Genomic DNA, 13,021 nt, shown 5'->3' on the forward strand with positions numbered 1-13,021 from the left:
CCACAGACAGGACCACATGGCCAGCCCAACTATGAAACATGACGCCCCTCACTGACCCATGGCCCTGCGGGGGACAGAACCGGAGACACCGTGTGGGAATTGTGCCTGATCTGATCCCGCCACACTGAGGCAAAGCACTGGGGGAGTGCAGCAGAACAGCAAGGGAATGGAGCGACAAGGCCCCCAGGGAATGCTGAAGGTGGACTTTGGGGCCAGGCCGTGATGCCCCAACAGACTGGACTGGAAAACACTCCTAAAGGCCAATACATGATTCTTGAACTAACTACAAGCTTTTCTTTCTTGTTGTGTTTTGTTTTGTTCTTTGTCAGTGGTTTGTTGTTGTTGTTTTGTTGCATATTGTTGCTTGGTTTTGCTCTGTCTTGTTTTGGTGCATGTTATTATCTCCACCGGTGTGTCTAAATAAGATAGACTGGATGAACAATCTGTAGGAGAAAACAACGGGACCAACAGTTCCAGAGAGACGTAGGATAAGGAGAGGTGAGGGAAAGGAAGTGGTGTTAACAAATCCAGTGACAAGGGAACAACAAGTGATCCAAATTGGTGGTGAGGTGGGTGTGGCAGGCCCAGTAGGGCATGATCAAACCAAGAGGAATTGCTGAAACACAGGTAGGGACTGAGCATGATAGTGGGACAGGAGGAAAGTCAAGGGAAATAGAGGAAAGAGCTGGTACATATGCAAATATATTTATATATGAGGATGGGGAAATAGATCTGTGTGCCTATATTTATACATTTAGTATTAAGGTAAGGACATTGGGCCTCCACTCAAGTACTCCTTCAATGCAAGAATACTTTGTCTATTAAATTGGCATTCTAGGATGCTCACCTTCCTGACACAATCGCTGAAGACAAAGAGGGGTGAATAAGCAAATGTGGTGAAGAAAGCTGAAGATAAACAAGCGGCCATCTAGTTCAGAAACAACAAAACCCACATGGAAGAACACACCAGCCTGTGTGATCACGTGGTTCCGAAGGGATCAGTTATCAGGCATCAAAGAACAAAAAATCATATCATTGGGTGCACACCTCCATGATATGATCGCTGAAGACAAATGGGGGCATAAGCAAATGTGGTGAAGAAAGCTGATGGTGCCCAGCTATCAAAAGGTATAGCATCTGGGGTCCTAAAGACTTGAAGGTAAGCAAGCGGCCATCTAGCTCAGAAGCAACAAAGCCCACATAGAAGAAGCACACCAGCCTGTGCGATCATGAGGTGTTGAAGGGATCAGGTATAAGGCATCAGAACAAAAAAATCTTACCATAGTGAATGAGAGGGGAAGTGCAGAGTGGAGACCCAAAGCCCATTTGTAGGCCACTGGAGATCCACTTGCAGAGGGGTCTAGAGGAGGAGATGAGCCAGTCAAGGTGTGATGTAGCAACAATGAAAAATACAATTTTCCTCTAGTTCCTAATTGCTTCCTCCCCACCCCACTCCACCCCTACTATCATGATCTGAATTCTACCTTGAAAGTCTGGCTAGACCAGAGGATGTACACTGGTACAGATACGAACTGGAAACACAGGGAATCCAGGGTGGATGGTCCCTTCAGGACCAGTGGTGTGAGTGGTGATACTGGGAGGGTAGAGCGAGAGTGGGTTGGAAAGAGGGAACCGATTACAAGAATCTACATGTGACTTCCTCCCTGGGGGACAGACAACAGAAGAGTGGGTGAAGGGAGATATCAGACAGGGCAAGATATGACAAAATAATAATTTATAAATTATCAAGGGTTCATGAGGGAGGGGGAAGCGGAGAGGGAGGAGGAAAATGAGGACCTGATACCAAGGGCTTAAGTGGAGAGCAAATGTTTTGAGAATGATGAGGGAAATGAATGTACAAATGTGCTTTACATAATTGATGTATGTATGGATTGTGATAAGAGTTGTATGAGCCCCTAATAAAATGATTAATAAAAAAAGAAAGAAAAATTTCATGACCTTTTAAACAACAACAGCAATCTACTAAAAAAATCACTCAAATTAGAAATATGCCAAAGAATAAAATAATACTGTACACAATTTAATATATTATATTTGTAAATTGTATTTATGTTAAAATTTAAAAATATATTGCAATACTAAAAAATAAATAAATAAAGATCAGGCTTGGTGTGTCTTAATCCAGCAGGCGTAGCTCTGCCCTGATGAACGAGCATTGTTAAAAGTTTTGCCCTATCTCCAACCCTCATTGTTTACAAAGTGTACCGTCACTAGCGTTGCTAATCTGTACAAGTCAACAGTACGTGTATTTTAGTCTAAAATGCTGTCCTAGATGTGGATGCTTTCCTTTCCTTGACAGTATTTTAAATTCTATATCCTTGACTACATGAATGATACTCTCAGTAGAAGCACTATAGGCCCCAGGAGATGCTTCATAAGGTGCCCCAATAAAATGATAATGATTGATAATGATGCCTCTTGCGTGGACCAGGGGTGGATGTAAACCATTGATGTAACCCACCTAAGTAGACCCCTAATCTCAGAACAATTCGCTCTTATGGCATGGCTCTCCTCAACACTTCCCCTCATGAAGAGATCACTGAAGGGACGAGTGCTGGAACAAGTACGGTGAAGACATCAACTGGTGCCCAGCTATCAGGGGGGAAAAATAGTGTCTGGGGTCTGAAAGGCTTATCTCAAAGCAAGAAGCCATCTAGTGAGGTGTCAGCTAAGTTCACATGGAAGAAGCACATCAGTCTGTGTGATCCAAGGATTGTAAATAACAAGATCCAAATCCGAAGGAGGGAACAGTACCAGAGCTTAAATTCTGAGCATCCACATTCCAGAAATCTGTGGATGACAGTGAAAGGCCGAGTCTCCGTGTAGATTAGGCCTCTGGTGAGTCCCCTCTGATCATTGACCAGGGATGTGCATGGCCTTGCTACCAGGCAGACGCGTAGGAACGCGGAGCAATGCCAATGTAGGTAGATTCAAATTTTACACCGTATCACTCACTCTCCCTTTTGACACGTGTTAAGTATGTTCTGGTTTTCCTTATTTCCTGCTTTCTTTTCCATTAAGGTTTTTCTAAGTTTTATTTTGTTATTGTTGTTGGGTTTGGTTACGTTTTGTACGTTTTTCTTTATAGGAAATTCAGGAATTCCTACAGAGACAGTAACTGGATTAATAGTCTCGTGGGGTTGTGCTAGGAGAGGTTGGAAGGAAATGAGGAGCTAATAATAATGAGTTCAAGAAATAAGAAAATGTTCTAAAACTGACTGTGGCGATGATTGAACAAATCTTTTTAATATGTTTAATCCATTGATATATGAATTACATTTCAATTAAACTGTTTTTTTTTTAAGAATCATATCCTAAATATTTTGTAACTTGTTAGCTTCCCCAACAAAAGCCCAAAATCATGGAGGGGAGAAAAAAAGTCTTTGGAGTTTAACTGGGGTGTGTCTTAAAAACAGGATTTCCAAAACAAAACAAAACAGGATTTCCAGGAAGCTAGTTAAGTCTGGACTTCAGGGGCCTCCAATTGCTCCATAAATTATTGAGGTCAGGGTACAGATAAGCTCCGTTGGAAAACAGCCTGATGGTTCCTTTGTGAACTGTCTAGAGCTGTTTTTGTGCTGGGATGGCAGAGTTGATACCACGTGGCCCACGACACCCACAACACTTACTGAGTGGCTCTTTATAGACAAAGTTAGCAGAGGCCCTACCTCTTGATGTGGTTTTACGTTCTTTTCTGTCATAAAAAGAGCTTCACGGGGAATTTTACTTCCATGATGTAGCACAGCCCCAATGGCCCGGATCATTGCTACTCCTGCATCTCCGTTTAAAACGACACAGGGAGCACAGATGGGACCGTGCGTTTAAGTCCAGGAAGGAATCAAATAAAATCCATGTGAACCAAGTTCTACATCTATTCTCACGACAGGGGACCTTGGGGATGAAACTTCAGAATCAGCTTCTCCCTACTGGTAATGGTTACAGAGCATGGGAGGCACAATCAATGCTGTTAAACTATGCAAGTGAAAACGATTGAATGAGATAGATATACATGTTTATTGTTTTATGTCTTTTATAAAAATAAAGATTCATGTTGGGGTTTTTTTTTAATCAGTAAGGTTTATTTTTAGTATGTTTTTTTAAATCATTTTATTGGGGCTCTTACGGCTCTTATCACAATCCACACATACATCCATTGTGTCAAGCACGTGTGTATGTATGTTGCCATCATCATTCTCAAAACACTGTCTTTCTACTTGAGCCCTTGGTATCAGCTCCTCGGTTTTTTTCCTCCCCCCCCCCCCAAATCCTCCCACCCTCATGGACCCCTGATAAGCTATAAATTATCATTATTCTCATATCTTACACTGCCCGCTCTCTCCCTTCACCCCACCCTTGTTACTGTTGTTCATCTCCCTGGAGAGGGGGTGGAATTATATGTCGGTCATTGTAGTTGGTTTCCTGCTTCTCCCCTTTCTCCCTCCACCTTCCCCTACCCTTCTGGTATGGATACTCCCATTATTGTTCCTGCGGTGTTTATCTGTCCTGGATTCCATGTGTCGAGAGCTCTTATCTGTACCAGTGTACATGCTCCGGTCTAGCCAGATTTGTAAGGTAGATCTGGCGTCATGCTGGTGAGGGTGGGAGGAGCGTTAAAGAACTAGAGGAATGTTGTGTGTTCTGTCGGTGCTGTGCTGCACCCTGTCTGTCTCATTCCTTTCTTGTGACCCTTCTGTGAGTGAATGTCCAATTATCTACAGATGGGCTTTGGGTTTCTACTCCAACCTCCATTATTTGCATTGACATATTTGTTGTTTTAGGTCTTTTGATGCCTGATACCTTATCCTGTTGACACCTCATAATCACAAAGGTTGGTGTGATTCTTCCATCTGGGCTTTGTTGCTTCCCTGCTGGTTGTCAGCTTGTTTACTTTCAATCCTTTGAGACCGCAGACAATACATCTTTTAATAGCCAGGCACCATCAGCTTTCTTCACCACATTTGCTTATGCACCCATTTTGACTTCAGCAATTGTGCCAGGAAGGTGAGCACCACAGCATGCCAGGTTATTGGATCATTGAGAGAGTACTTGAGTAGAGACCCAATGTCCATCTGCTACCATAATACTTAACATTTAAATATATGTACATAGACCTATATCCCTATTGTTATATATTAATGTATTTACATATATGTATGCCTATATTTATACCTCTATAAATGTCTTTTCCTCCTGTCCCACTGTCAGGTTCAACCTTCATTCAACTCTCAGTACTTTCTCTCGGCTACATTGCACTTGATCAAACCCCATCAGGCATTCTACACCCTCCTTGCAATTGATTTGAGGTCTCTTATTATCCCCTTGTCCCTGGGTTTGTTGGTATATTGGGGGTCTTTTTGTTGTTTGTTTGGTTTCTATATACATATATAAAGCCATTTAAAAAGGGAGCCAGCTTCTCCTACCTGGAGGCCAGAAAGAAGACAAAGAGGGGGACAGACACCACCAACTGGAATGTGCGCCACTCTTGAACTGAGTAGGACAGGCCTCCCAGGATGATATGTCCAACGCTGGAGGCACAGTTTCCCAGCGTTGTCACCATGGCTTTGGACTCAGTCACGGTCCATTCTGAAACTGAGAGAAAACTCCAGCATGGTATTACTTTCAGACAAAGGTGAAATGTCATCATCCCTTTGGGCTCAGAGAGAAGGCGGAAGGTCTCAAGGGTTGACTTACTGAGCAAGCTGCAGTTGACCAGCACCCCCATGGAGGAAAAGCCCGTCAGGAAGCGCAGTGAGCAGTACATGAAGAAGGAGGGAGCAAAGGCCACACCGGTCCCAACCATAGCCAGCTGGAGGAAACACCATCGGAGCACCAACCTCCGTCCAAACCTATGAAGGAAGAAGCCAGGTTCTGTTGTCTTGGAGAGAACTCATCTGCAGTGATGCTTCAATGAAGTATTATACCTAGAAATATAAAGTGAATTGTTATATTTTGTTTTGTCTTTTGGAGGCAGGAAGTTCAATTTATCGGTGGGCGCAGGTCAGGAAGGGCACAGGCTACCGAGGCCATCATGAGTGCAGGGCTCGCCACTTGTCCACGGGGCCACGGTTGGGGGTTAACTCCACAGCCAACTGGGATGAGACGTGTCTCAGCCACCATGTCCTCAAACTCATCTGCATTAAACTTTGTAGATGGAGCCCCACTTCTTGGAAATGTGGATCTTCTGGCACCCAGAGAACTTGAACTTGTCCCTGCATAAGGCCTCCATCACGTGCTCCTTGTTTTGAAGCTTGATGCAGATGGACATGATGACCTGGTCGATGTGGACCCCAGCCACTGTGCGTTGGAGTCTTCCAAATGCACCTCGCTTCCCAATATGCAGCCTGTCTTGTTGATGCGGATGACGTGGAAGGGGTGGAGACCGTCTTTGCCACAACGTTTCACCGTGCACTTGTTGCCACAGAAGTGCGCAGCCTCCAAGGCTTCCAAGGAGAGCTGCTGGTATTCCCCAGGCACCATGTGGCCACGCCTCGGGGATTCATCCACCTCTGCCTTGTCCAACCCAGGTCAGAGACGCACATCTTGGCATCAGGGACACCTCAGCCGAAGTGGGACTTGGGCGTGTTCTTACGATATCAGTAACGCTGGGCAGGGTGGTGGTCCATGATGACACCTGGACTTAAGTGGCCTGATAAAGGAAATGAGCTGGCACACACACATAAAACGTTTGTCATTTCAACATTTTTACGGGCACAGCTCAGTTGTGTTACTTAGGATCATCGTGTTATGCAACTCTCGCTGCTATCCGTTTCCAACACCCGTAGCGGTGCTCCCTAAGCACTCACCCCCACACTCGCTCTCCGTCCTCCCTCTGCTAACCGTGAATAAACCTGGGTCTGTATTCACTTGCGTACTCAACATATTTCATCTAAGTGGTATTATTTTACTTTCGCGATGGACTTATCTCACGTAGCGTCGTGTTTTCAAGGCCCCTCGGTGCTGCGCCATGTATCAGGACTTCATATCTATTTATGATTCAGTAGTACTCTGTTGTGTATGCGTGTACCGCATTTTGTTTACTGCCCACTCTCGATAAGACACTCATGTTGTTTACACCTCTTTTGGTTATTTTGAAGTCTACCACAGTGATCGGTGACGTGCACATATCTGTTTGTGTTCCTGACTCCAACTACTTGAGTATATACAGGAATTGTTGGATCTTACGCTCATCCATCCGATGTCTAACTCTCTGAGGAACCATCAAAGTGTTTTCCACCAGACGCTACCAATTTTACACTCCCACCATCAAGGAAGGGGGGTTCGAATTCCTCCACTTCCTGGTCAGCACCCACTGTGCTTGGTTTGGTTTCAATTCACCAATGTCATCTTAGTGGGTATGTTAGGGTTTGGATTTGCTTTTCCTTATTGGAACCCTGGCGGTATAGCCGTGATGCGTTGGTCTTCTAACTAGAATATCAGCAGTTCAAAACCACCAGCCACTCCGTGAGAGAAAGACGAGGCGTTGGACTCCCTGAAATCGTTAAGTCTCAGAAACCCACAGGGGCAGTTCTACCCTGCTCCCCAGGGTCACTATGAGTCAGCATTGACTCGATGTCAGTGAGAATGGTTGATGATGGCTCCTGGCTGCTACAAACACTTAAGTGCTTGACCACCAGCTAGTAGACCACCCGAGTCCACCGTGAGATGTTTAGAAACACAGGCCTGGCACTCTGCTCCTGGAAACCCTGCGGAGCAATTCTGCTCTGCACATATGAAGTCACCAGGAGTCAGCTCAAAGGCATGGCTCTTCCAACCAGACACCATCCGTCAGTCCCCGAAAGGTGCCTTAATCCTTGGTGATAGCTTTGCACACCCTACTTGCATGAAAAAGAATCCTGGTGGCACAGTGGTTAAGCACTCTACAGCAAACCAGACCACCAGCAGTTCAAACCCACCAGCTTCTCTGTAGGAGAAAGATGTGCTCATTTGCTCCCACAAAGATTTACAGCCTGGGAGCCCCGATGGGGCATTTTGACTCTGTCCCATAAAGTCACTCTGAGTCGATGACAACAGGACTACAGCAACGGGATTTACACAACAGAGTCTCCAGCTTCTGCAAGGTGCATAAAACAGACCAATCACAGGGCACATTGTGGCCCAACCAGTCATTTGGGCAGACCAGAAAAAAGCATGCCCCGTTTGCCCACTACAATCCTTGAGTCGATTCCCATTCAAAACAATGCGAGATAGGCAGCCGTTGGATTAAACCAGTTCAAACTGGTCCAGCAGAACCAAGACCTAATTTTTTTTTGTTGAGCTCAGTGAACTGGTTGTTAAAATGACACTTATAATCCAATTTCTCTCTAAGGAGAGTGGCTGGAGAGCCACCCAATGTAGAAATCATGATTTTACATCCTTGTTCTTTTTTAACATTCACCTGTGCAACTGTATGTTCTAAGGACCCGTGTTAATGTCCATTCCATCCATAAGTCTAAAAAATAAATAGAACTATGCTTGTAATATTTATCTACTCATTTCATAACTCATTATACTTTTGATGAACTACTACATGCTTATTGCCTTGCATACATTACTTCAGTAGACAAACATATAAGATCAAGAGAGAAAAATGCCAACCAATTAGAGGGTGACACACCATCATTCCTTTCAGCTTTGTGTTACGCCCCACGTTCCCGCAGAATATGATGAGTGAATTGTGCAATTCCTGAAAGCATTCGAAGAGCTAAAAATATTGTCAGAGTAATTGCTTTAAGTTCAGCAGAAGCGGAAAGGGGGATTGTCAAAGATGAGCAAATACCAGGGGGTACCCCCAAAAAACCGGAATTGTAATGTAGTGCACATTTCTCCTGCTGGGCGAGCACAGAGCAACTCGCTGTGAGCGAGCGCACCCAGCGGTGTCACCTCTGAAGGTTCTCTCTGGTCACAGGGAATTTTTCATAAAAGCAGTTTTGCTACAATCTTGATTTTTGTGATGGCCAATTTAAGAGAACAGCATGAAGCTGTGAAATTTTGGTTCCTACTCAGGAAAAATGCCCCAGAAACTATTGAGAGGTTGAACACAGCTTACAAGGACAGAGCTATCGGAAAAATTCAAGTGTACAATTGATTTTCTCATTTCAAAGAAGGTGAAATGCCGATTGATGACAAATCTTGGATGTCCGTCAACTTCCTGAATGGATGAACATGTCGACTGCTAGTGCATTTGGAGCTTGTTCCACCAGGTCAGACTGTTAATCAAGCTTTCTATTTAGAGGTTCTGAAAAGATGATGTAACAGTGTGACAAAGAAAGGTCTGATTTGTGGCATTCAGGGGAGTGGTTTTGCCACCACGACAATGTGCCTGCTAGCTGAGCCATTTCAGTGCGCCAGTTTTGACCAAAAAACAGCACGCATCTCTTGCCCCAGGCACCTGACTCATCTGACCTCACTCCGTGCAACTTCTTTTTGTTTCCGCAAATGAAGAGGGACATGAAAGGACAGCGATCTGACAACATAGAAGAGGTGAGGGAAACAGGAGGGAGCTGCTGTGAGCCATCCAAACAGATGAGTTTGAAAAAATGTTTCCAACAAAGGAATCGCAGATTTGACAGATGTATTAAGTGATATGGAGGGTACTTTGAAAGTGATAAGTTAGTCTTGTACAAAAAAAATTTTAATACATAATTTTGAAATTCCAGTTTTGCAGTATCCCCTCGTATTTGCAGAGAAGTTGCCTAACTGTGTCTAATGTAAAAAACACAATGACTATTGTTTAATTGGCCTCCCTCTAAATAAATGGGATCCTCCTCCTGCAGAAAAATGATGATGAATCATACAATTGATGATGCTCGGATGAAAGCAAAGAATATTGCAAGTGAGGACACCAATCAAGAAGCAATGTGGAAATAGTTTAACTGTTTTATTGCTTTTCCCCCAGTATTATTTAATATTAAAACTCTTTCTAAAAACATAATTAGTTTGTGTATCCTTTTTTCTTATTTAGCTATTAACTGTATGAAATAAGAAAGCACCTTTTGATATATTGTTTTTTAAACTTAAAATGGTCATTAGGGCAGTGAGTCAGTTGATAACTTATTTGAATAACACCACTGATTACAATTAATGTAAAGAAAACCAAAATCCTCACAACTGGATCAATAGGCAACATCATAATAAATGGAGAAAAGATTGAAGCTGTCAAGGATTTTGTCTTCCTTGGATCCACAATCAATGCTCATGGAAGCAACAGGCAAGAGATCAAAAGACGCATTGCATCGGGTAAATCTACAGCACAAGACCCTTTAAGAGTATTATAAAGCAAGGATGTTATTTTGAAGACTGAGGTGGGCCTGACTCAAGCCATGGCATGTTCAAAGGCCTCCTATACGTGTGAAAGCTGGATATTGAATAAGGACGCCTGAAGAAGAATCGATGTGCTGGTGAAGAATATTGCAGCCAAACAAGTCTGTCTTGGAAGAAGTACAACCAGAGTGCTCCCTAGAGGCAAGGGTGGTGAGACTTCGACGTGCATTCTCTGGACCTGTTGTCAAGGGAGGAGACCTGTCCCTGGAGAAGGACACCATGCTTGGTAAAGCAGAGAGGTGTTGAAGAAGAGGGAGGCCCTCAGCGAGATGATGGACGCAGTGGCTGCAACTATGGGCTCCAGTACAGGAACAGCAGTGAGGACAGCGCAGGACTGGGAGGAGCTGCATGCTTGCTTGCTGCGGTCCATCCGTTCTCTATGAACAACAACCACAACCCTGTCAGGACTCCCCGGACATCCTGGCTTCTTTGTTGAGTAAATGTGTACACATTAAAATCCACTCTGCAATGCACTGCCCTGTGGCTTTTGAGAAGACATCCAGTCCTGTGTCTGCACCACAGTACATCCAGAACAAGCCAGCCCATCGCCCTAACAAATCCTCTGAGCAGCATCTTCATCATCAACCCCTCCTCCCTCCTCATCCTCTGGCAACCATTAATACGCATTCCATCCCTGCAGTTTTGCCTTTGGGCCACCGTGGGCCGCTTTGCCATCAGCCTCTCTGTTGTCAGCCTCGCTGCAGTAACTTGCTAATGGGCTCAGTGTCCCCATGCTCAGCTCTCTTCTGCTTAGTTCTCTCAGGCACAGCTCACTCAGACAGCTCACCCAGCTGTTAACCGGCAGCACAGTCTGTGGCAGCTCTTTTACTGGGTCTGGGAGGCCATCTGTGTCCCAAGAGACATGCTTCGCTCCTGTCTCTTTCCCAAGATTGGAAGATACCCCAAGCCTCTGGTTCAGCCGTGAAACCTCCTCTGTTCCAGAATGGGGCCTCCCTCACCAGGGTGCAGCCAGTCTTCGGCCATGCATGAGATGTCAGTAAACTCAGGTCTCGAGATACAAAGATAACATTCCCTGCTAGCAGAGACCAGCTCCCCACTGTTGGGAGCCATCCCAACCATGCTGTCTAGCATAGCTCCAGCCTGGTGGAAGGAGCTTCTGCAGAGCAGAGCTTCCCAGGGAGGGTTTCCAACATCCCTCAATTATTCGCTGTTGTTAAATCCATTCTTGAGAATGTTGTGCATTGTCATGTTTACCGCACCTGGAGCGGATGTGAGGGCAGTCTTGAGAAGTACGAATGAAACCAGATCTAAAACTTGCTTCAATATGACAGGGCTTTCCTTAACTCGGGCATTGGAGAGGCTTAGACAGTGAGGCGTCTTTGGGAATTCTTAGGAGGATATGTGGGAATTGAGTGAGGAAGAAACCCAAAAGTTGAGGTCAGAGGAGAAAACAAATCCCACCAAAAACCCTGGGTTTCATTCAGATTAGGTAGTGGCCTCCCCAATATAGAGGACCTTATAGACTGCCTCCCCCAACTGATGCCCCTTTACCTTGCACAGGGGCTTACATAGAAGGAGAGCGAATGGTTAACATTAAAAAAAAAGTTAAAGAGGAAACCCTAAGTCTTTGACAAAGAATCAGACGGTTTGGCCCCATGGTGCCTCAGGAGTATAAAAAACAAAAGAGACATAGGTAGACTATGGAACAGTTACCATAAGAGAGCTTATAAAGGAAAATATTTGAGAAGCATTTAACTGCTTGTAGATATTTTTAGAATAAGGTAGGCTTTGAAGTAGCACATGAGGCAGTTTCATTGTGTTAAGTTCGTCAACCAGGAAAGAAACATTGTGAGCAAAAATTAGGGCAGTGAGTAGAATATGAGTCTAACCAAATTTTCTGAAACACCTCAATCAAGAATAGCATGTGACCTATAAAGCACACCGTGCAGGAAGAAAGAGCCAGGAAGAGGACAGAAAGTGACAGGAAAAAAGTGCAGACCTTTTAATGGTCTTTTATCAGGTTTTAGTGGCAACAATAAGGATGACTGTAGAGTTAATCATAAGGCATTGTTTTTTATATAGTGGTCTGTAAATGTATAAATAAAGCTGGTTGGAAGAACTCAGCAGAGATTACGTCCACCAGAACATCTCTCGTGTCTGTCTCATCTGTGTTCACTGACTCCACCCCTCCTTCAGGCAGCCACTTCACCCCTCCATGAGCTGGACTCCGGCACCCCACCACCACCTCCATCACACACCATGGGTGGAAGGAACAAATCCTTTGAGATAGCAGTCAACTTAGGAGGTTTCCAAACTAGCTTTCCCCCAAGAACTGAGGCAAAGGTAACTAACTACTCCTCAGAGACCTTCAGACGTTTGTGGGGGAATCCTCTAGGAAGTTTTCCCCAAAAAACGAAAACCACAGAAGCTCATTGCCCAGCCCTCCACCTTATAAAACCTTCTGCTCGATTAAGATGATACTGCATTGTAATCACTGTAACGTCCCTAGCTGGGAATCCGCTAACTGCCTTTACAACTGTGTCATCCGGATACGGAGTGAGCCCTTGCCACTCTCTGAATAGACTGTCCTTGTTGGCAAGGTGCTTTCCACTCAAACAAGCCCAATTAACGCTGACTTATTGATCTAATTTCCCTTTCTCACACCATTCTCCAAACCTCTTCTAATCCAATCCACCTACATCCGTTGTTGTTGTTGTTG

The 13,021-nt window shown here is 44.5% G+C and overlaps 1 protein-coding gene and 1 pseudogene across 1 annotated transcript in view; both read right to left on the bottom strand.

Annotated features, from left to right (window-relative positions):
* The window catches only part of LOC142446259 (organic anion transporter 7-like), a 38,263-nt gene that overhangs the window by 18,907 nt on the left and 6,335 nt on the right, over positions 1–13,021 (bottom strand). The window contains exons 3-4 of the mRNA XM_075548030.1: positions 5,713–5,867; positions 5,442–5,610 (exon numbers count right to left, since the gene is read on the bottom strand). Of these exons, the coding sequence (XP_075404145.1) occupies positions 5,442–5,610; positions 5,713–5,867 (324 nt within the window). The remainder of the gene's footprint in view (positions 1–5,441; positions 5,611–5,712; positions 5,868–13,021) is intronic.
* On the bottom strand, positions 6,048–6,987 carry LOC142444265 (large ribosomal subunit protein uL16-like; annotated as a pseudogene).

This window comes from Tenrec ecaudatus, chromosome 4 (genome assembly GCF_050624435.1).
Source record: "Tenrec ecaudatus isolate mTenEca1 chromosome 4, mTenEca1.hap1, whole genome shotgun sequence".
Classification (NCBI taxonomy): domain Eukaryota; kingdom Metazoa; phylum Chordata; class Mammalia; order Afrosoricida; family Tenrecidae; genus Tenrec; species Tenrec ecaudatus.